Genomic DNA, 23,724 nt, shown 5'->3' with positions numbered 1-23,724 from the left:
CATTCATTGAAGCATACATGGGCTGGAATTCCACCTGGTCTTGTGGTTGCTGAGTGCCGAAAATGTCCAGAAAATTTCTGGCCACAGAGAGCATCTCCTGCATGCCCCTTTCATTTAAATAAAAATTGAACCACCAAGTTTATCTGGGGGGGCAAAATATGGGACATTGAAATTAGATGGAATTTGGTAGTAGGTACACAGGACTTTAATGAATTGTCTAAATACATGCATTGATGGAGGATATTGGATGCAGATCTAATGCTAGCATAGCAGTCATGGCTTCAGTGATCCACTGTGAACATCTGGATGGATGCCTTCATACTTGTTTCCTCTTGAAAAGGATTGTTTCACAGTCAATTGTTGTTTGAAACTACTAGTCTTCTTGGTCCCCTTTTTGGATAAAATTCAGCCCAAGCAGCAGCAGTAGCCCTAGCTTCTTCTGGGGAATCCTAGATAGGAGAGGAGCAGTGGTGTAGTGTAAAAAATAGAAACAAAAATGGCATGTGGCTCCCCCCAAAGCATAACCAGCCCTGGCCTCCTGAACCAGTCCTGGTTGTGAAAATACAGGGGACAAAATGTGTAGGGTTCCCCCGTATTTTATGAACCAGCACTGGGCTCTATGAACCAGTCCTGGTTTTAAAAATACAGGGATAAAATGGCATAGGGGTCCGCATATTTTTAAAACCATCACTGGACTCAAACTAGCCAGGGTGTAATACCACAGCCACGGAGTCACTGTGTCACCCTGGCCAAAGCATAAACACTCCAAGCTAGTCAACCCAGACCAGGGATCTCAGGGGAGGTGGGGACTGCCTTAATAAAGGGTTCCCCCCTCCTGAGCACCCCTGGCCTAGGCTGAAGCCTGGGGCTATTCCCTGCACCCCTGGCTGGTGGGTGCAGGGGCAATTGTGTTAATAATAGATGTCTACTATTGTTTTTTACAGTGGGACCACAGGTGCCAGCGTGCCTTCCCTTTGGAACTTGTGGAACTACAAGTGCCAGGAGGAGGGCGGCACCCATACCCCCACTGTAAAAAAAAATAGTAAAGAAAACACAGGACACACACACTGTAGATAGTACAATTTTATTACACACTAAACACAGTCACACAGACTTACTTTCTCCATGGTGATTGGTCCCCTTGTCCAGTGGGATTCCCAGAGTTTCCCTAAAAAAATTAAATACTCACCTATCTCCTGGCATAGGTCCGTCCTCTTCTCCAGTAGAGTCCCTGCCATGCCAAAATAACAAACCGAACAGCCCGGAACATGTGGACACTGTAGAGATGTATGTGTTTCCACATACATCTCTACCCCAATAAATAATGGAGACATCGTGGTTTCCATCATTTACCGGGCTGCCAGTCAATCAGAGGCTGCACTACAGTAAGCAGCCGCTGATTGGCTGTGACCCGTGTGGCTGTTGATTGACAGCCATCTGGCTCGCAACCAATCAGTGGATGCTTACTCTAGAGGGTGCAGGGAAGAACCCCAGGCTTCAGCCTAGATCTGAGGTGCTTGGGAGAGGAGGAACCCTTTTTTGGGGGGTCCCCTTCTCCCCTGAGATCCCCATCCTGGGCTGATTAGCTTGGGGTGTTAATGCTTTGGCCGAGATCCCCAGCCTGGGCTGACTAGCTTGGAGTATTAATGCTTTGGCCAGCGTGACCCGGTGACCCCCTTGCTGTGGCATTACATCCCGGCCAGTTTGAGTCCATTGCTGGTTTTAAAAATACGGAGACCCCTATTCCATTTTATCATCATATTTTTAAAACAAGGACTAGCTCATAGAGCCCAGTGCTGGTTCATAACATACGGGGAAACCCTACACATTTTGTCACCCATTACAACCAGGACTGGCTCAGGAGCCTGGGGCTTATGCCTTGGGGGGGGAACCCCACATAATTTGTTTTACATGCAACCCTTTATTTCCCTAATTACAGGCAGAAACATACATGGATCACACTGATCTGTGCATGTTTCAGCTGAACTCGAAGCCCATGGACAGGTGTATTGATTTCTCGAATTTGGACACGAGTTTTGTCCATTCTCGTGAGTGTGCTGAAACTGGACTATTGGTAATTTCCTGAATCTTATCTTTAGTGAACAGTTTCTTGAGTTTGGCCGATGGTGAATTGAAGCGTGTTTGCTAACTCTCCTGACTTTTCCTGTAGCAAACGAAAATTCTCTCCCGAGTTTGACATACATCTCTACCCCAATAAATAATGGAGACATCGTGGTTTCCATCATTTACCGGGCTGCCAGTCAATCAGAGGCTGCACTACAGTAAGCAGCCGCTGATTGGCTGTGACCCGTGTGGCTGTTGATTGACAGCCATCTGGCTCGCAACCAATCAGTGGATGCTTACTCTAGAGGGTGCAGGGAAGAACCCCAGGCTTCAGCCTAGATCTGAGGTGCTTGGGAGAGGAGGAACCCTTTTTTGGGGGGTCCCCTTCTCCCCTGAGATCCCCATCCTGGGCTGATTAGCTTGGGGTGTTAATGCTTTGGCCGAGATCCCCAGCCTGGGCTGACTAGCTTGGAGTATTAATGCTTTGGCCAGCGTGACCCGGTGACCCCCTTGCTGTGGCATTACATCCCGGCCAGTTTGAGTCCATTGCTGGTTTTAAAAATACGGAGACCCCTATTCCATTTTATCATCATATTTTTAAAACAAGGACTAGCTCATAGAGCCCAGTGCTGGTTCATAACATACGGGGAAACCCTACACATTTTGTCACCCATTACAACCAGGACTGGCTCAGGAGCCTGGGGCTTATGCCTTGGGGGGGGAACCCCACATAATTTGTTTTACATGCAACCCTTTATTTCCCTAATTACAGGCAGAAACATACATGGATCACACTGATCTGTGCATGTTTCAGCTGAACTCGAAGCCCATGGACAGGTGTATTGATTTCTCGAATTTGGACACGAGTTTTGTCCATTCTCGTGAGTGTGCTGAAACTGGACTATTGGTAATTTCCTGAATCTTATCTTTAGTGAACAGTTTCTTGAGTTTGGCCGATGGTGAATTGAAGCGTGTTTGCTAACTCTCCTGACTTTTCCTGTAGCAAACGAGAATTCTCTCCCGAGTTTGACATTAGTAAATATCTGAGTTGTAAAAAATGGCCAAACTTTCCAGAGAATGCTTACTCGATTTTTAGTAAATATACCCCAGGTGTCAGTCATGATCAAATGCTCATTCTTTCATCTGAGGAACATAACTAGGATCAAGCACTTAATTCCCTCAGAAGATCTGCCTACACTTTTATTATCATTTGTATCATCATGCTTGGACTACTGCAAAACCCTCTACCCAGCAAAAGAATTGCACCACTTACAGCTGCTAGAAAATGGAACTATCAGGCTTTTAACTAACCAGCCCTGTTGCAGCCACATAGTACCCATTTTCTACTCCCGTCACTGGCTGCCTGTAAGATTTATTTATTTATTTATTTATTATTAGGATGGCAAATTATATTTCAAGATTGGCTTACTGACTTTCAAAGTCCTACATGACCAGGGCTCAAGGTACCTGAAGCAGCTTCTGATTCCTTACTGCTCACTCGCTTACAGCGATCTATAAATGAAGGACTATTAGCCGTACCTAGAATCTCCCTTCATTCATATAGGAGTGGAGCTTTTAGCTTTATGGCTCCGACTCTATGAAACTCGCTTCCTCGCACAGTTCAAGAGGCCTCCATTTTATAAACCTTCACAAACAAAAACAAAATACAACCCAAATGCCTATGTCTCTTTTCTGTAGCTTATTAATTCTTACATTTATTTTGTACTGTATCTCGTATTTTCTTTAAATGCAAATGTAAAGCATGTCAAGTCCTATTGAGAGAAAGTGATATTTAATGAACACTATAATTCTTCTTCTTCTTCATAATAATAATAATAATAATAATAATAATAATAATAATATTTATTGAAGTAAGTTTTTTATACTGTATTCTTTAGAACACTAGCACAACCCTACTGCTAATATTTTCTATTGTGTAAAAAGATATGGATATATTACCCTTATACGGTTCTTTCTACAGTGTTGACCCCTTGTTGATTAGGAAGTGATGTGAACATTTTTATTTACAGTTTTTCTTAATACCCTCTGTGTCATGAAATTCCAAAAGTTGACGGAACTACTCTGCAATAGGAAGGCTGCATTGTGAGCGCTAGTCGTAGAAACCTATGGAGGCTTCTTTCTTGCCAAATTTGCCATACTCTGGAATGGAAAGCATTTTGGAACTTGGCCCCAGTAGATGGTGTTAGCCATTGTAGCCTATAGGCTACAGATAGTAAAATGCATCAGGAGACCGCACATCCTCAGTAGCCCCCAGAAATTGAAAGTAAAGTGATCACTAATGGGATGGGCTCCTGACAAAGTTCAGTGCAGGTAAGAAAACAGATCTGGTATCAGCCAATAGGCCAGAAGCAGTTCTGTGACCCAATGGGAATACCCTGACTGTTCCTTACTACTCCTGTCAGGTGATAAATGGCAAAAGAGGTAGAAGCACCTTAGGCACCTCCCCTACCTTCCCCCCTCTCCTCTGTTAACAGTATGAGATATTGAGAAAGACGTACGGGTGGAACTCGTACCCGTAATCATCCCCTGAGACCTAGGAACAAGGTTTACATTCTTGTGGAACATTTTATACCATTAATATCAGTCAATGCACAGGTGGAATATTTCTGTTTTGCTTTATTATCACTGCAAACTCTATTGTCATCGTGGTACACTGGTCATACAGCACAATGGTGTGAGCCTGATGAAACATATACTACAATCAGGTGAGTAACATTCACATCCCATTCTAATAGACCATCCATAAATGCTGGTACAAAGCATAGTACAGGATCTGTGCATACTGAGTACTGACAGAGATTTGTAAATGTTTTATTTTTCTTTGCTTATCCAAAAAATAAAATGAAGGGATGGTGGGATGAGCTCATTGGTGAGTCCTGAGAGGTGCGTAGGTGACTTTGTTCTCACTGCGTCTATCCCGAATCTGGGAAGGAGTCTTGTTACAGATATCAGCGTACTGAAGCTCCGGCTCAAGTTCCAGCTGTTCTTCATTACCCTGTAGCGTTAGAGAGTGACAACACAGGACATATTATGTATGAAATGTAACAGTCGGCTGCCTAATGCTTGGATTTGGAACGGATGGCACTCACCACTTTTCATGCAGATAAAAGCAACCCCCCCCAGTTAAATCCACCCACTCCTGTGAGACAGTGAGTCCGTGGACTGACTTTACTGGCAGTGGCTTCCCATTTGAAGCGCTAACTGCCAATCACACACAGGACAGGCAGTCCTAGGGGGAGGTGTTTTCTGCCCCTTGGGACTACCTGTCCAGGATGCGATTAACAGAGAAGCACTTCCTATAGGATACCACCACTCCTCTGTCTTTCCGACAGCCCTACCCAGTTTCTAGGGGCTTCATTTGATGCAGTCCATAGAAGCCGGTGTTTTGTGTGCATGCGCCGGTCCCAGAGCCTGACAAGTGGGCAGGCTCTGGGACTGTGGACTGCAGCACAAAAGGGTAGAAATCACTGATGACAACTGGTAATAAACAAATATTGCAGTCATGCACAAAAATAAATGAGACCTATAATATATATTCCCTATCACTTAGTCACTGGGGTTATTTTTTCTGCTTAAGCCAATTAACCTTCCATTATATTTTTGGAGTGTGGCAGGAAAAGCATCTGGAGGAAACCCACGCAATCATGTGGAGAACATACAATTTGCACACAGATAGTGCCTTGGTGCCTTGGAATTGAACTCAGGACCTGAGGCAGTAATGCTAACCACTACACCAACCTTATATTCTCTTTTACCTGGAACTCAATGATAATCTCTCCTACTTTTATATAGGGGTTGAGTACGGGATGCTGGCGATTGGAATTCCTGCGGTCAGAATCCCAATGCCAGCATCCCGACAGGGTTAGAATACTGACACCTGTTGGTAAGTATCCTAACCCTTCCCCTGCCCCTAAACTTAACCCTCCCTCCCCATTCCTTAAACCTAACCATCCCTCCCTGCACCCTAAACCTAACTCTCCCCACCGCAGCCTAACCCTAACCCTTCCTCCGCAGGGTAACCATAACTCTCCCCCCAGGGCTGGCAACAGAAATCACGGGGCCCGATACACACATTGTTTTAGCCCCCCATCCTCGGATGAAGCAGAAGGTGACAGGGAGAGGGTAACAGGGAGAGAGAAAGATGAGAGGTAGGGGGTAAGTGTGGGCTCTAATACACACAATAATGTGGATGAGAGAGAGAGAACGAACCTTTCTGGGCTGGTGTCACTACATTGTGATGTCAGTGACGTCACAGGCCCCCGACAACAGCACACAGTGGAGAAGGAGAGGGGAGGAGCGGCCCCCGGCAACAGCACACAGTGGAGAAGGAGAGGGGAGGAGCGGCCCCCGGCAACAGCACACAGTGGAGAAGGAGAGGGGAGGAGCGGCCCCCGGCAACAGCACACAGTGGAGAAGGAGAGGGGAGGAGCGGTCCCCGGTCGGCAACAGCACACAGCAGAGAAGGAGAGGGTAGGAGCGGCCCCCGGCAACAGAAAACAGCAGAGAAGGAGAGGGGAGGAGTGGCCCCCGGCAACAGCACACAGCGGAGAAGGAGAGGGGAGGAGCGGCCCCCAGCAACAGCACACAGCGGAGGAGAGAGGGGAGGAGCCGGGACGGTGACGTCAGGCCCCCGGCAACAGCAGAGGAGGAGAAAACACTGGAGGAGGAGACGGGAGGGGAGGTAACGGCCCGTGGCAGTGTATTGTAATGAGTCAGTCTGACTCATTATAGTAGTGCTGTTAATACCGCTGCGGGCCCAAGACTGTAGCAGAGGCAAGCAGGGATAGCTGGGTTTGTCTCTGAGCCCCTCTGGGGCCCCTAGAATCTCGGGGCCGGTATGGCTGTGCCCCTAGTCCCCCCTGTCGCTGGGCCTGCCTCCCCCTAGTGCCTAACCCTACTCCTTACCCCAATACTTACTGTTGGGATGCCAGCGGTCAGGATGCTGGTGCCGGAATTCTGACTGGTGTCGGGTTACCGTCACCGGCATCCCAACAGCCGGGATTTCAACTACATCCCTTATGTAGATATACATAATTGAGCATACACGGACTGACTTGTAACCATTACCACTGTTGGGTAGACTTTATCCATGACATACTAAATATGTAACATTCTCAGTCTATATACTGTTCACTCAGCTTGTTCTTAGACTCAGTTGGCCCTGTAAAATGAACAGGAAAAGGAGCTTAATTTTATTTATGCATTGTTTTTCATGTAGCACATATTGTTTCATTTTATGCATTGCCATACACTGAAGTTATAAGGCCCAGTGCATGCCCCATTAAGCTTGCAATGTAAACTGTGGTGTCTGTAAATTGACACATGCTAGAGGCTGTCACTGGGACCTGAAACAAGGTGTCCAACAAGGGTATATGGGATAATCAAAATAGAGTAAAGACACAATGTTATTTCTGCATTTACATTATTTAATTTCCCAAACTTTTACCTAACAGGAGCCAGGCCTGGAACTTAAAAAGGAACGCTGCCCAAATATAATTCTTTATGCTGTAATTCATGTCCCACAGTTGACAGGTAATTTAGAACTTGCTGTTACAACTGTTTATGTTGCTCTACTGTAATAATAAAACACATTCTAAAGCAGTGGGCTCCAACCTGTAGCTCGCGGTCTTAATTTTGGTAGCTCACCTAGTTGCAGTACTGCCAAGTAAACTAGGAGGAAGTGACCTCTGGCACGTGCTCCCCTGTGGTGTCAACGCCATGGGTGGAGCCACAGAGAAGCACATCAGGTGATTGCCGCAGCCTCCCAGTGGTTCCACCCACAGCGTCTACACTACGGCGGAGCGAGTGACTCCCACCCAGCCTTCCCCGAAAATCACACAGGAGCCCTGTCTATACAGTATCTTTTGCTCCTCTACTGCACGTAACAGATAAATGTGTCTGTACATAAATTTTATTTACAAACTACAACATCACTGTAATAATTAAATGCATTGTTGTTTTCTATAAAACATTTTTTTCATTTTCATTAAATTACCTTCAATTGTTCGGTTATTAGCCAGATTTTTTTCTACAATTTTAGCAGCTCTTCAGGAGGTTTCATTTTACTAAAGTAGCTCACACCTCAATTAACGTTGGAGACCACTGTTCAAAAGTATTTGTTGATTACAATAGACCTCGGCAGACAGGCAGGCAGTGTATCTGACTATGGATAATTTTATAGAAGTACTTCCCAAATTCTTATTGTTGAGAAGAGAAGGTATTTAGTAATAAATATGTAGTAAACACCTTAAGCTTATCAGATGGACCAATCATTAACATATAACGCTGCACTCAATCCAATAAAGTAGGGTACCCAGAAAATAATACAATTATTCATTTTATTAATTTTCTAAACAAAAAATTGTTTGTTTTATCTACTATGAGGAATATTTGCTAAACTAATTTTGCAGGAAATCCCTCGAAAAAACATTTTCTGTGGATTTGTGTAAAACGTAAGCACCCCCTGGATATATTACAGGGGTTACCCCTGTTTACTCTCGCAGCCCCTCTCCCTGGATGGGATTATTAATACATCCGGGCGAAACATAATTTCAAACAGTGGCGATAAAAATGTATAATTATCGGGTCTAATAATGATAATTAATAAATATGTCCCTATATATTCCAAAATATTCTTACATAATAAACAGCAAACAGCATCCTGAGGTAACATGCAGAGCTGTTGTTACATGGTGCATACTTAGAAGAAAATTAAATGAAGAGAACTAAGGGTATATTTACTAAAGTGCGGGTTTTTAGAAGAGGAGATAATGAGATTCTAGCTAATATCTTCTAGAAGGTGCTAGATAAATGATAAGTAGAATCTGATTGGTTGCTATGGACAACATCTCCAATTCTAAAAACCTGCACGTTGGTAAATATACCCCTAGTATCAGTCTCAGAAATCCCAGAGGAGGAAACAGTGAATGGAGGCTCCCCCAACAGGACTGATGGTAGAGCCATAGAGCAATGAACCCACATCTTATAGTCTGTTATATTATCCACAACAAGCTAATATGGTGCATTTAGTTGCTAGTATTACAGAGATCATAAATGATGCCATAAGTTCCGTTACCTTTTTCATAACTAATATTTAGGTGCACTATCATTTTCAAATGCAAATCTGGGACACCAAATCGACCTGACGATTCTTCAGTTAATAAATCCTACTCTTACGTCTTTATTGGTGCTAATTAAGGTAGAGCAGTTATCGGAACCAACTTCCCTGTATTTTGTTAATTAGGATACATCAGGAGTAAATGGCTTGAACAAGAATAGCAAAAACAAGCATGGCGGTTTCTACATTTCAGGTGATAGAAAGTGACTGTACAGAGGAGATACAGCAGGGACAAATAGGAGCGCTATATCCTGTTCATGGGTATGCAGTCGGGAAGACGACGGACCTAATCCCGACAGCCGGCTTCCCGAATGCTTTATCCCGGCGAGGGTTAAATGACAGGTGTGTAAATCTAGACGTCTGTCATGTTACCGACACCGGGAGACCGGCGCCCGGCATCCCGATCGAAGGGATGCCAGGCTTCGCTACGGACAGCCGCGCGGGGGGGGGGAGGGTTAGGTTCAGGGCTCCCGGGGGGGACAGGGTTAGGCACCCCCCCGGGAGGCTAGGGTTAGGCTAGGGGAAGGGAGGGTTAGGGTTAGGCACCCCCGGGGGGAGGTTAGGGTTAGGCAGCCCCCCGGGGGATTTAGGTTTAGGCGGTGGGGAAGTGGGGGTTAGGTTTAGGCACTTAGAGGGGGAATTAGGGTTATGCACTGGGGGGAAGGTTAAGGTTAGACACCCCTATGGAGGGTTAGGGTTAGGAGCGGGGGATTTCAGCCATGTCAGCCAGCCACTGTCGGGATTGACTTTCGTCCGGCGGTAATTCATACCGATTCCTGTTCATGTACTGATACAATGTAATCACATTGTTTTTTTAAATATTTGTCATTGTTTGCATGAGTGTAAAGGGGGTAATATCACATCTTAACAGTGGGTAATTAGATGGTGGAAACCACCCTTCAGACTTCATATAGGAGCCTCAAGTTGTGGGCACAGATGCCCATCTGCACCCTGTCCTACACAGGGCAAAGCGACTGTTGGCATAGCTACGTTCTGGTTGGTGCTTTATGTTCTAAAACTTGGATGATAAAAAAAAACACTTACATGGTGTCTAAAATGAGATAAGGAAATTGTCATGCTTTTTATGGCACTATAATAAATTACTGTTTAGACAGTTAAACATTGCAACAAACAGGAATTGAAGGTGTTGCTACAGGAATTGTTCTTTCTCAGATTCAGATTATTTTTTTTAATGCTACTGTATAAAGAACCTCTGTAAATGCTAATATACTGTACATTCAGAACATAATTATATTACATAGAAGCAGGTGTCAATTTGTGGAGGTCTCCTGCTAATTTAGCATGGCAGAGATGTGTGAACTTTTACAAATATATTTATAAAATGGGGGATGTCAACAATTCTGAATCTGTGTCAAATTGTATTTTTAATTTAGTGGTTCATGAACAGAACTTAATCCTGTAGAACACTTCACAAGACTGTAAATGAATGTGAGAAATTGCGTTAGAGCGCACTTAGGTTCACAATTAGACATGATTTACTCGGGAGTAACTAGTCAAGGCTATACAGTGGACTGCTCTCATACTGGGTGTGGTATTACCGCTGGACGCACGGCCGGCGGTTCAAATCCCGACAGCGGCTGCCCGGCAAGGGTGAAAATCCCGATCGTCCTAAGGTAAGTATCGCTAACCTAATTCCCTACCCTAACCCTAACCCTCCCTTAGGGGTGCCTAACCCTAACCTCCCCCCAAGTGCCTAACCCTAATCCCCCCTGTCAGTGCCTAAACCTAACCCCCCTTCCCTGCTGCCTAAACCTAAGTCTCCCGGGGGATGCTTAACCCTAACCCCCCCTTCCCCTAGTATAACCCTAACCTCCCGGGGGGTGCTAACCCTAACCTCCCCTCGGGGGTGCCTAACCCTAACCCTCCCTTCCCCTAGTCTAACACTAACCCTCCTGGGGGGGTGCCTAACCCTAAGTCCCCCCAGGAGCCCTAAACCTAACCCCCCCTGTGGCTGCCCGCGCCCGGCGCCCGGCGCCCGGCTTACCTTCGTTCGGTATGCCAGGCATCGGTCTTCTGGCGTCTGGTTAATGACAGGCGTCGAGTTTTCGAAGCCTGTCATTACTACCATGCCGGGATTACAGTGTCTGGAAGCTGGCTGTCGTGATTTAGACCGTCGGCTTCTGGACTACATCCCCTCATACTTTTAACATACCTCCTATTAATGGGCTGTGGCTATCAGCGGCATCCCAGAATTTGGAGAACTACCTATCACCATCAGGGGCAGAGCCGTCTTTTTATCAGTGGAGAAGCGACACACTACACGGAGTCGCAGTATACAGGTATCCATTTTCTCCACCCATAACCATATATACTGCTTTCAGCCACTACACATGGTAGACTGAACATTGCTATATTCACCTCTATTACCTGGTTGTGAGTCGCTGGAGCAACGTTAAACTAAGGACATTGTCACATTTACTCCCCTGGCCTGGTCGGGAGCCGCCGGAGCGGTGCCACCATAAGGAGACGCTAGAATGTGGATCTATTGTGAGCAATTTAACACATAAGCTGGAGCTCTGTGATCCAGAACATAACGCAGGCTTGTGCAATAGTCAGGTTGATTCCTGGCTTTCTTATGAAACGGAGTTAATGCATTGTGGTCATACAATATACGCATGAGCTTTTGCATTGGACAGGCGGCTCATTCCTCAAACGATCTCGCATGGTAACTATACATCAATATATTGTTTCACACCTAAAGCCTTTCCTTTCCTTATGTTTATGTTATCAATTCCATATAAGGTATATAGAGGGGATTGAATTTTCCACTGGTCTCAAATACTCCATCGAAGCGTTTCATAGACACATTGGGGCATATTCAATTGTGTTTGAGAATAGCAAAAAACCGGCACCTGAGAGGTTTTTCCTGCAGGTGCGGGGTTTTTGCTATTCTATTAGGTGCGTGGCTTTTTAAAAAACACGCACCAGGAGGTTTTTTTTTAATGCACCTCCTGAGCAAGCGTGATTTTGCCTAAAATCGATGATTTAAGGAAAAAACATCGGGACTTCCTCTGACACCCCCACGGCATGCCCACTGAGGACTAATTAAGCAATTAGAAGTATCCAATTAGCTTAATTAGTTCTTAATTACTCACATTCCTCAGCGCTGTCTTCTGCATCTTCTTCTGCATCCAGCGTTGGGAGCCGGCTCTTCTGCAGCAGGGTGAGTATGTCAGTGTGTGTGCTGTATGTAAGTGCGTATGAGTGAGTGAGTGTGTGTGTACATGAGTGTGTGTGTGTGTGAGACCCCCGGTGCAGTGTGTGTGGCCCACCCGGAATGGGCGCTGGGAGAACTACATCTCCCAGCAGCCATTGCTCCTCCCATCAGCCCCCGGGACTCCCAGCAGCCCCCTCTCCAGTAAGAAGAAAGAGGGGAAGCCACTGAGAGTCGTGGAGACCCGGGCAGGTAAGTGACTTTTTTTTTTTTCGAATTTACACGGCGCGGGGTTTCATTGATGAAAACCCCGCGTCCACTGTTTTTTTAATTGAATCCCACGGGTATCGGGAGCACGCATACCTGCGGGATTCCGAAATTGGCCGCGAGGGGCGCGAGGTTTTAACCTCGCTAAACCTCGCGCCCAATTGAATATACCCCATTGTGTTTTAGTTCTATGACAGCAATATTGTGTTAGTTATTTGCCACAAGTCGTAATGTTTGGAGGCACATTTGCACTGCGTATTAATGCTTAATGTATGTATATGTTTTTAGTTTGAACTGCAGTTCTCTTATACATGTTTAACTAATATATGTTTAATAACTTTTTATAATTCTTATCAGTGACCTAACTAGGGTATTTGGAGCCCAGGGCAAATTTGAAAAGGGAGCCACCCCCCCGTCCCCATGTGCGCGCGCCGAAGGCGCTGGCGTCAAAAAATGGGCGTGTTCACTTAAAAATGGGGCGTGTCAACATGACACACCCCTTTATTTTCAAACTGAACATTCCTATCCATATGCACCTTAACCCCAGTAGTACCCCTTATACAGTACCCCCAGTATGCAGTTGTGGTCCCTCTCATGCAGGCCCATAGTAGTGCCCCTTATACAGTATCCCCAGTAGTGGTCCCTCTTATACAGCCCCCAATTAGTTCCCCTTACTCAGTACCCCCAGTAGTGGCCCCCCCAAATGCAGTGCCCCACGTAGTGTTCCCCCTTATGCAGTGCCCCCAGTAGCAGTCCCCACAATGCAGTGCGCCCAGTAGCGGTATCCCCTTATGCAGTGCCCTTTTATATAGTGCCCCCAGCAGTAGTCCCCTCCATGCAGTTTTCCCAGTAGTGGTCCCCTTATGCAGGCACCCTGTAGTGATCCCCCCTATCTAGTGCCCCCTGTAGTGGTCCCCGCAGTGCCCCTAGCAGTAAGCCCCTTATATAGTGCCCCCAGCAGTAGTGTCCCCCCCTCCCATGCAGTGCCCCCAGTAGTGGTCCCCCTGATGCAGGCTCCCAGTAGTGACCCCCCCCTATTCAGTGGTCCCTGTAGTGGCCCTTCCTATTATTGCCCCCAGTAGTGGTCCCCCGAGTGCAGTGCCTCTAGTAATACTAGGCCCCTTTTAGAATGCCCCCAGTGGTAGTCCCCCCCAAGTAGTAGTCCCCAGTAGAGTAGCCCCCCACCCAGTATAGGTCCTCCCAATGGCACCCCCAGTAGAGGTCCCCCCCAGTAGTAGCCAACCCCTCCCCCGTTGTGCAGATAGGTTTAAAAATAAATAAATATATATAAAAATATACTTACCTGATTCCACGCTGCTCCTGCTCCTGTCCGCGATGCCGCTCCCGCCCTCCAGTCCGCCCGGGCTGGCGCGCTCAGCATTATGAGACTGACGTCATGACGTCAGTCCCATTACCCACTGCAGGAGCCGGATGGAAGCCCGGCTTTTGCAGTGGGTGCTGCAGCAGACAATGAGAGTCTATCTGACTCTCATTGGCTGCTGTTTAACACACGCATCGCCGCCAGCGCTGGCAGCGATGCGTGTGTTATGCACAGCCTGAGCCCGCCTCCTGGCGCTATTGGGCAAGCGCTCAGGGGGAGGGAACGGGCTCAGGCGTGCAGCACCGGACCGACGCTGGAAGCCTAACGCCGGTCCTGTGTAAATGTGTAACGCTGACCGCACTCATTGCGGTCGGCGCTACACTGACTATCTAGGGCGGGCGGGCCGGTACCGTGGCCGGCGGCGCCCCCCCGTGCCGCCGGTCCAACGGCGACCAGGGCACGAACCCCGCTCGCCCTGCCCTAGTTACGCCACTGATTATTATACAGTCTTGGGTTATTTTGTATTGGAATTAGTGCAGACACCTTTTTACATTTTGTGTTTTTTTGTGAGGGTTTGTGCAAGATCCCTCATGTGTCAGCAGCTGCTTCCCATACTGGACAACATTTGAATTACAGGGCACCATCTTTTCTTTCTTTCACAATTTACTCGCGTCTTATAGTACCGCCCGATTTTAATCACAAGTCTACAGTAGGTACATACCGGCCTTATTAACATCCGCATCTACCCGATAAGTTGTTGTATGTATCGCATCCAAAATGCAATGCGTAGCACATCCTGCCATGAGAGATAGAGAGGGAGGGAGAGAGGGAGAGACTGACGTACCCTGGAGGTGATACTTGATAATCACTCCAAACAGGATCAGTATAACACAAGTTTCCATCGTTACAGCACCATAGAGGAAAAACCTTTTCAGATCTTGATCTTGGGGTACTGTAAAACAGAAAACAATCTGTAAGTTATGACATAGAAATATGGGTAAAGGATGTATAGGTGAGTGTGTATGGGCTCTTTTTCAATTAGTGATATTTAAACATTAAATATAAAACTGTCAGTATGTTCATATATAGGAATTGCACTGTATGCCTATTGTAATGTCTTTACCTAGCACTGTATGAATGTGGCCACAATGTCTCACTCAGTGTGGCTTATGACTAGTACTGTAGTTTTCAGGAGATGTAAATGGAGCTGGAGGAAGCAGTGAGGTACAGTGTAATCAGATATGATTCTCGGGGGACATCAGACCACTGGGCGCTATAGGAAGATGATATACAGTATAGTGATATATGCACTAACTTATAATAACAATACCTGCAGGACCTGGTCTCTCTGTCACCTCCACCCGAGTTCCGTTTCCTTTCCCCTCCTCCCCGTAGGTCCCGACATGGCAGCAGAACTTCCCAGAGTCATTCTCTGTCAGGTTGCCAATGGTGATAGCAGCCTGCACCTCAGAGGAGTCGCGCTTTTCCTGGGCAGGTTCCGGTACAGAGACATTTATTCTGTTTCGGTAATATGGCTGATCATGGAGAAACACAGTATTATCGCAGCCTAAAGTCCATTTCACATTGTAAGCTGTATATTTACTTGTAAAGGAGCAGGTGATGGTCACCGACTGTCCGACCGTAGCTTTGGGGACCTCAGACTGTGTCACTGCCAGCTGCAGCTTGCCATCTATGTTATAAGAGGAAAGTGAGAAGTCACAAATCACCTTTCTGTGCTAAAGCTTCAACAACTAGAGGTAGGTGCTCTAAGCCTTGGAGAGAGAGAAAGTGCAGAAATTGCTCATAGCAACCAATCAGCTTCTGTCATATTTCTAGCACAGCCTGTGCAAAGACAGACAGAAGCTGATTGGTTGGTATGGGCACCCAACAGGTGCACAGGTGTATGACCAACTGTTACATTTTAAAGATCCACAGATGACAATGAAAACATGAACTCTTCGGGGTCCTGAGGACCATATCACCACTGGTTTAGATCAAGGATTGTCATTTCCCAGCAGGAGTGTATCTCAGGCAGCCATCTTGAGGCAGCTGTATTAGGCAGCAGGGAACTTATTAGAAAAATGCCATTTTACTTGATGCAGAAGTCTACATTAGCGGTAGCCATCTTGCTTGTAGTGGTCTTTATTGGTTTAAAACAGCTTGGCTTGTAAAGAGCAGATCAGTCATACATAAATGTTTATGATAACTTATATTAGGAGCCAGAAGGATGCCAAGTCACTTGCTGTCTCAGGCAGTAGGACAGATAGACCCACCCCTGCATTACTGGTGTCAAACTCGTACTAAGAACCTCACTTATACTCCATTTTAAATGTAGAGTTTGTCAGGATCATTTTGACTATCATTGTTCTTAGTACTCAGAGTGTGCACCTGTGCTCTTTGTCCTCTGCATTGTACTACAAGTCTCAGCATGGTAGCACCTCTTATTACTGTATGTTTATAACTAGGGTGTGCAGTCCAAGCCCCCTCCCCCTTATCAATGTATAAATATTGTCAAGACCAATGTCGCTTTTATAGGTCCACCTTGGGCCATGGTGACCTGGAGGACATTTGGACCCGCCCCCGGTCGTTGGTTACCAAAAAAACACCTTAAGGCATTTGCGAACAGAGTCGTAGTGAACTATGAGGCAAATATGTTTAAACAATGAAGGACAATATCAAACATAACACTGACCAGCTGGTAGAATATGAGCAATACTCAAAATTCTATTGTGGAAGAGAACTTTGCTAAAAGCGACTGTCCGTCTTGATGGTTCTTATCTGTAGCTTTTCTCAGATACAGTATATCCAGAACTACCCTTTGCACTGCACAACCTGTTTTTAGATATCCTACTAGATAACGGAACCTTTTCCCCTTGGGCTTATTAGCACCCAAGGGGGCTCATGAGCAGTGGGACCCATTTCTCTAAGCAGCGGGCCCCCACATCCTAACCCCTCTGCCAAGTAAGTCCCACCTCCTATACGCTACCATCTTCCCAGTAAAATCCAGGAAGATGTTGCATGTGGCACCTCTAAATCAGGCCCAATGTGTGGCAGGTATAAAACTCACACATATCTGGCAGCTTAGGCATTGTAGCGAGTGCATAAAAAAAAAGTTAAAACAAATAAAAAGACGTCTGCGATGCATTAAAAAGAAAAACAGAAAAATGTATCCAGCTAAGGACTGTGGCTTATCGTCATAATCTTCAAGACAAGGCACAGCCAACTGAGAGCGATCTTCTTTTCTTTTTTTTTTTTATAGGGGCACTTTTTAATATTAAGAGGGTCATAAAGGCATAACATTTTATTAATGGGGAGACTTTTTATTAAAAATATGCATATGGCAACAATCATACATAATTTATGCATTTGTTTTGGGGCACACTGGTAATATTATTTCCATGGTACCAGGCAGGGTCCAATCAGCATTAGGCTGGTTATCTGTGTAGGAAGAGGGATCTGCACATTTGTTTGCTCTCCCCCCGGGGAGAGAAAACCATGATGCTGAAACGCCTGGGTGGAAGGGAGGTACATGTCTTTTATTTTTGACTTGTTTTCGTTCTCAATGATACTGGTGGAAAAGTAGTGTTACCCTAAGAACCTTGAGGGCTATAACCTTGAGGACAGACTGATTGTGTTTTTGCAGCAGAATACTGAATGTTTAATTTGCACCTTTATTCTGGGTTTGGTGTAATCTGATAAATGACATGTGGGAAGAGTTCCTACATTAATTTAATATCACTCTACCCATTGTTTTCTGTATTGAATAGCTAATGCCTGATTCCCACTAAGACCTAAGACCCCTGTCCATTATTTTGACATAGCAAAAAACAAAAACACACAGGCATAATTTGCAAATAATGTTGAAGCACTCACAAAATATTTTGATCGCTATCTTATTGCAGTCTTTGTTCTTAGATCCATTATAATCCAAAATTAATTTCTCAATTCTTTTATTCTTTAAAGGTTATTCTGTAAAACCTGTACTTTAAAACTGTATCTAATTTTATGTATAGTAAATTGTAAACTTGTGGGCAAAGAGGCCAAAATATATCTAAACATTTGCATTTTTATGTATGTATTTTGAGCACCCTTCATCTTAAGATACTGCTGCCAATATCAAAGATACACCAGTCATCATCATCAACGGCTGCCAAATCTTTACAGGGTAAAAATAAAATAATCAATTAAAAGTTAACCCCCTTCTCCTTCTTTACCCAGGCTTGAGCAGTGAAGGTAGCAAGCTGAACTTTTTATTATTCTTTTATAAAAATATGCAGACCAACATTAAATAGACATAAAACATACACCTCATAAATAGCTCTTCTATAGATAGTTCCAACTCAAAATAGGATGCACAATATGTGCATGCCCATATTGTGCTGTACTTGTGCAGACCTTCTATCTAGGTACCAGGGGTCTCATATATTTAACACTAAACACGAATGCAAGTTTTATTTCATATGAAGAGAGACAAAACAATTTTCCATCCTGCATTTTAAAATATCTAAAAAAAAATGTTTAATACACCTGATTGTGTTTTAATAATCAATTTGTAATAAAAAGGACTTCAGAATTTAAAACTGGTGGAAAAACTCATAAATCACCTAATAATTGTATATATGGTTTTGTGACAAATATTGGTATGAGCAATAAAGTTTTACTTTGTTTACCAAGCCACGATTTTTGAAGCCAATGCAGCCAAAATCAAAAGGGACATTATATTAAGTACATGCAGACATGTTTTTCATTTACTATTATTAACCCTATAAATTCCATGTCTATAAGCGCATCTTTGAAAGGCACTGCTTTGTAACTATAACCCTTAGTAAGTAATATTAGAAATAAATCAGAAAACCTGTGGTGATGATACATCTTTAGTAAACTAGGTCTGGAATTAATTAATTGATATTAAAACGTAGGTAAAATAAACAAAAAAAATTCCAAAATGTTTTTCAAATTATTTTCCTTTTCCTACATTTTGGTGGCAAAGTTTTACAGGAGACAGCAGCAGAAATGTGTTTAGTTTATTACAGGATGAGTTCTTAAGATTTTCCAAAACTTGTCTATAAATGGCTCACATTATGTATTTTATTATACTGTATATATTTTAAAGATCACACCAAATTGATTGCAGCACTGCATATTTCTGAAGCAGGCTTCTGTGACCTATTTTTTAGTCTAAACACATATTGGAATATCAGATATTGGTTTCTTGTTATGAACCCATTCTGTCACTGCTGAAAGCTCAGGGTAAAACAAAAACAAAAACCACCACACTTTATATTTCAACTACTATAAGTGGGGAAATTAGTAGGTTACTGTAGGGAAAATCAGCTGTCTACTGAAGAGGGATGGACATAAGAGTTTTTATTTTCTTAATAATTTTTTTACAAAAACTCCTGGGTTGAATCCTATTTCTTCAAGAAAATGTTATACAATTCTAATCGCAGATCATTCACAAACTGTACCTAATGTTTGACAAAGGTTGCATAATAATGACAAATGTAAGGAGATATTAAAATGAACTTTAGTGACTGGTGACTAAAATATTTTCTGATGTACATTTCAGAGAACATTTTTATTCAAATAAAACAATTCAGATCACCCCAGATATGCTGCTAACCAGAGTTTGGGTCTACTTCCAAAACGTTGCCTCTTACACAGTATTTGCACATTAGATGACAGGTATTAATTGTCAAAAACAAACAATATGTTTCAGCTATGACAAGTAGCATGAATCATGGCGATATGCTAATTAGAAACAAAAGTTGAAATTAACAATGGTGATCTGAGGCAGGCAAACACATTTTAATGATTGATGCAAAATTTCAAACTGCTAAATTATCAAGCCAAACAGATATTAAGAATGTATACTGGGAGCATACACTTGAATCTGAATAGTGTGATGAAGCAGCTGCATCTGAAACATTGCACTGATCACCTACGTTTTCTCATAAATATGTGCCTCTTACCTTAATATCCTAATAAATTCTAATAAAATTGAATCAGTAAATTTTAATATCTAACAGTGGAAAACTATTTTTGTCATTTTACATTTTAACAGCGGTGTGGAATAATTGCAAGTAAAAATATAGTAATAGTAAGTAAAAATATATAATAATCATTCAATACATATGAGAACTGCTACTGTCCAACAAAAAGATGTCAAATAATTTTAATTTAATTAATTTTATGATCACTTTCTTTTTATAATAATGTAGTAACTAAAACAACAGCAATCAGACAGCAATACTAATGTAATTCATATAAAATTGTTATTACTTATATTATTATTATTATTATTTTCTTTAAATGACTTGGTTTTGCCAGGATTAAGCCCAAAGAGAAACACAAAAAAATAAAATAAAATAAAATTGGTAAGCACAGAGAAATATTTTTGGAAACTAAAATAGGTCATAGGAAATGTTCAGATGGATAGTGGAACTCAATATAATTAAATATGAATTAATACTAGAAATGTCCTCATCTCATTAGCTGTTATCTGCTGTTACACTGAGCATTATTCTAAACAGGAATCAAACATATGAAAACATAAATTTTTGGTTTCCAACCATTCTGAATCTGAATATATACTGTAGCATTGTGTTGGAGTGCTCATCACCTTACCAGTTTGTGGAACTGAATGAAGAAGTAGAAAAATGAAAGACAATTTGCAGGGCTGCAGAGACGGGTCCATTCTGTGGAACAGAGCGCTGAAGACTAAATGACTTAATCAGTGGATGATTTGTGCCTCTTACAACCTCCACCTTAGCACCGCCCTCTCTGACATAGGATATTGCACATAGCACATCATGGAAAATGTGGTTAGGTGCATATTGTCTCCCCAGTAAGAATAGCATGACAAGTTCAGTTGTGACAGCACTGAATACCTAATGGACCAAAAAAAAACAGTGGAATATATAAAATACATAAAAAGTTTCAATTTGCATTGGAGTTGTAAATAATGTATTACAAATTGAGTCTCCCATATCCAAATATTCTGAAATACAGAATTATTTTTTAGCATGACTGAGATAGTGACACTTTTGCTTTCTGATGGTTCAATGTAAATAAACTTTGTTTAAGGCACAAAATAATTTAAAATATTGTATAAAATTACCTTCAGGCTGTGTGTATAAGGTGTATATAAAACAAATTAATTTTATAAATGTACACAAACTTTGTTTGAGACACAAAATTATTAAAAATATTCTATAAAATGACCTGCATGTTGTGTGTGTATAAGGTGTATATGAAACATAGATGCATTATGTGTTTAAATTTGGGCACCATTCCCAAGATATTTCATTATGGTATGCAAATATTCCAAAATATGAAAAAATCAGATATCCAATATACTCCTGGTCCCAAGCATTTTGGATATGACAGACTCAAACTGTATTAATTAATACACATACATTTACAATATATATACTACAGTACTGTATATTCATAATGTCACTTGGGTGGAGGCTCATTTTCAGCTCACACCAATCAACAGTTACACCTGTAGGATGGAATCAAAAGCCGTAATTAATATTGTTTTTATTTACCATGGATCTTATGAGCTTCGTATATATGTAGCGCTCAACCTACTGTATGTGAAACATTTCTAATATTTAAATGATGTTATAAATATTGAATATTCTTAGATATGTATGTGTATACCATCTAGTGGTATAAAGTCAGGTAGATATAAAGTAGTAGATGACTGGTTGCAAAAGGCATAAGTGGTAAATGCTGATAATGGTAATTTGTTAGTTGACAGATATCAATAGGTCTGAAAATGTTGGTAATAATGATCTGTTGATACAGAGACCTATACCCAATACTCAATATAACATGTAGTGTTACAAAAATTGCCAATACAAATGTTATAATGATAAAAATAGGAGGTATTTATTAGAAAATGCGCTAAACCAAAGAGAGCCGGAGAAACTGCATATGCAGAATGGTGCCAGTACCACCAGACTGCGAGTATAAGGGAAAATAATGGATGATAATGATCAGGACTGCAAGTCTCAATGAGTAAGTAAGTAACTGGGTGAGTAATTACCGGCTCACCACCACAAGAGAGCTCAGTGCGCAGGATCACTCTGCTATATTATAAATCTAGCTTGTTTTTCTCAATCCAATTATACTATGAACAAACCTATGGAAATTTCTCATTTAGGGCCTCAATTATCAACATGTTTTATCATTCACGAGTGATAATAAAACTTGTTGCATATGATAATGGTGCTCCAGCCAATCAGCTCCCAACTGTCATCTGTTTGAAGAATGGCTTGAGCTTCATTTATCATACACAACGAGTTTTATCACTTATTGTGAATGATAAAACTCGTTGATAAATGAGGACCATAATGTTTTATCTGCCTGCACAAACAAAGAAATATTGGTTCTGTATGGCTGTTGTTTCCTGCTGTACCATATGATCAACTCTAGAAGGGACAGGTATTTTATTCTCAGCTGCAAGTGAGTGACTTTTATACCTATATAGTAAGGGCCAATATTATCACCATAAGAATTTTCTGTTCTATATTGTGTTGAGGGAGGCACCAGAGGGTCAGGATACCGTTATGCTCCCGTTGCTATAAGTCTACATCAATCTAAGTCCTCAAATCTCGCTCCCAGGCCTTTCAATTTCTCCATTCTCACCTCTTTCCTGCTGTTATTGGCAACTTTTTCTGTTCTCGGATCCTTAGTCACTGGTCTGGCTATGGCCAAAGTGTCATTGGCAGCAAAATGGGTGACCTTTTCGACCTCTCTTGAGAACAACTGTAACAGGAAACTTACTGCCTGTCCCCAATAATACAGGTTGTGCAATTCCATAGCACTATAACATGTGTGCACCCTTATAAACCATTCCCAAATCAATCTAACAAGTAGGGAAAATGCGTAAAAGTCACTTAAAACTTTTGTATAAATGCCAGACATAGATCAAAATAATAGTACAGTACTTTAGTTTCTTCTCTATTCCGTCATACCTTCTATCTCTTTTGTACAGTATGATGTCATAACATGAATCAAAGCAGAGAGACCAAGAGAGGTACTGTAATCTTAAGTGATCATTCCTTTAAAAGGGCTTATTCAGGACTGTGATCCAACATGCAGGAAGATGCCAATCTGAGGAATGAGAGTATCTGGTAATATACTGACTAGACACACCTTAACCCAAAGCAGTATGCGTTTGGCATCCCGGCAATCTGGATGCTGATGCTCCTATTACCGGCGTTGAAATCCCGACGTCGGTCAGAAGCACCAGCGCCAGCATCCTGACTGTCGGGATACCGAAGGTAAGTATTAGGGTGTTAGGGGGGGTTGGGGTTACCGGTTAGGGTTAGGCACTTGAGGGAGGGTTAGGGATAGGTACAGGGGAGTGTTAGGGCTAGGCACTATGGAGGGAAGGTTGGGTTAGGCACCAAAGAGGGGGGTTAGGGTAGGGAGAGGGGGAGGGTTAGCAATTAGCATACTGACCAACAAGTGTCGGTATGTTAACCCTATTGGGATGCCGGCATCTGGATACTAACAGCCGGGATCCCGAGCGCTGGCATCTCATACCGATTTCACCTAAAGCCTATCTCAAAGTTTATTGTTTTTCAAAACTCCACACAGATCAGTTCACCTCAGTGTTCTTTTATCACCAGCCAGCAGTTTAGGCTCATGCCATAAATCAAGATCGATGAAGGGCTGATCTTGTATTACCTTCAAATTTGCATCTAGCCCATAGACAAGGTTGATTTGATCAACAAAAGAGTT

The 23,724-nt window shown here is 42.9% G+C and overlaps 1 protein-coding gene across 1 annotated transcript; it reads right to left on the bottom strand.

Annotated features, from left to right (window-relative positions):
- Window positions 1–4,736: 4,736 nt before the first annotated feature.
- Window positions 4,737–20,663, bottom strand: LOC148513688 (uncharacterized). The gene is made up of 4 exons (XM_088481575.1): window positions 20,593–20,663; window positions 15,296–15,655; window positions 14,687–14,917; window positions 4,737–5,097 (listed from the first exon to the last, which is right to left on the bottom strand). The coding sequence occupies exons 1-4, from the start codon at window positions 20,660–20,662 to the stop codon at window positions 4,949–4,951; spliced, it is 810 nt and encodes a 269-aa protein (XP_088337701.1). The 5' UTR covers window position 20,663; the 3' UTR covers window positions 4,737–4,948.
- Between the last annotated feature and the right edge of the window lie 3,061 nt (window positions 20,664–23,724).

This window comes from Taudactylus pleione, unplaced genomic scaffold (assembly GCF_031769625.1).
Source record: "Taudactylus pleione unplaced genomic scaffold, aTauple2 ptg000274l, whole genome shotgun sequence".
Lineage (NCBI taxonomy): Eukaryota > Metazoa > Chordata > Amphibia > Anura > Myobatrachidae > Taudactylus > Taudactylus pleione.
The sequence above is the reverse complement of the archived record's forward strand: the minus strand, read 5'-3'. Positions and strand labels throughout refer to the sequence as shown.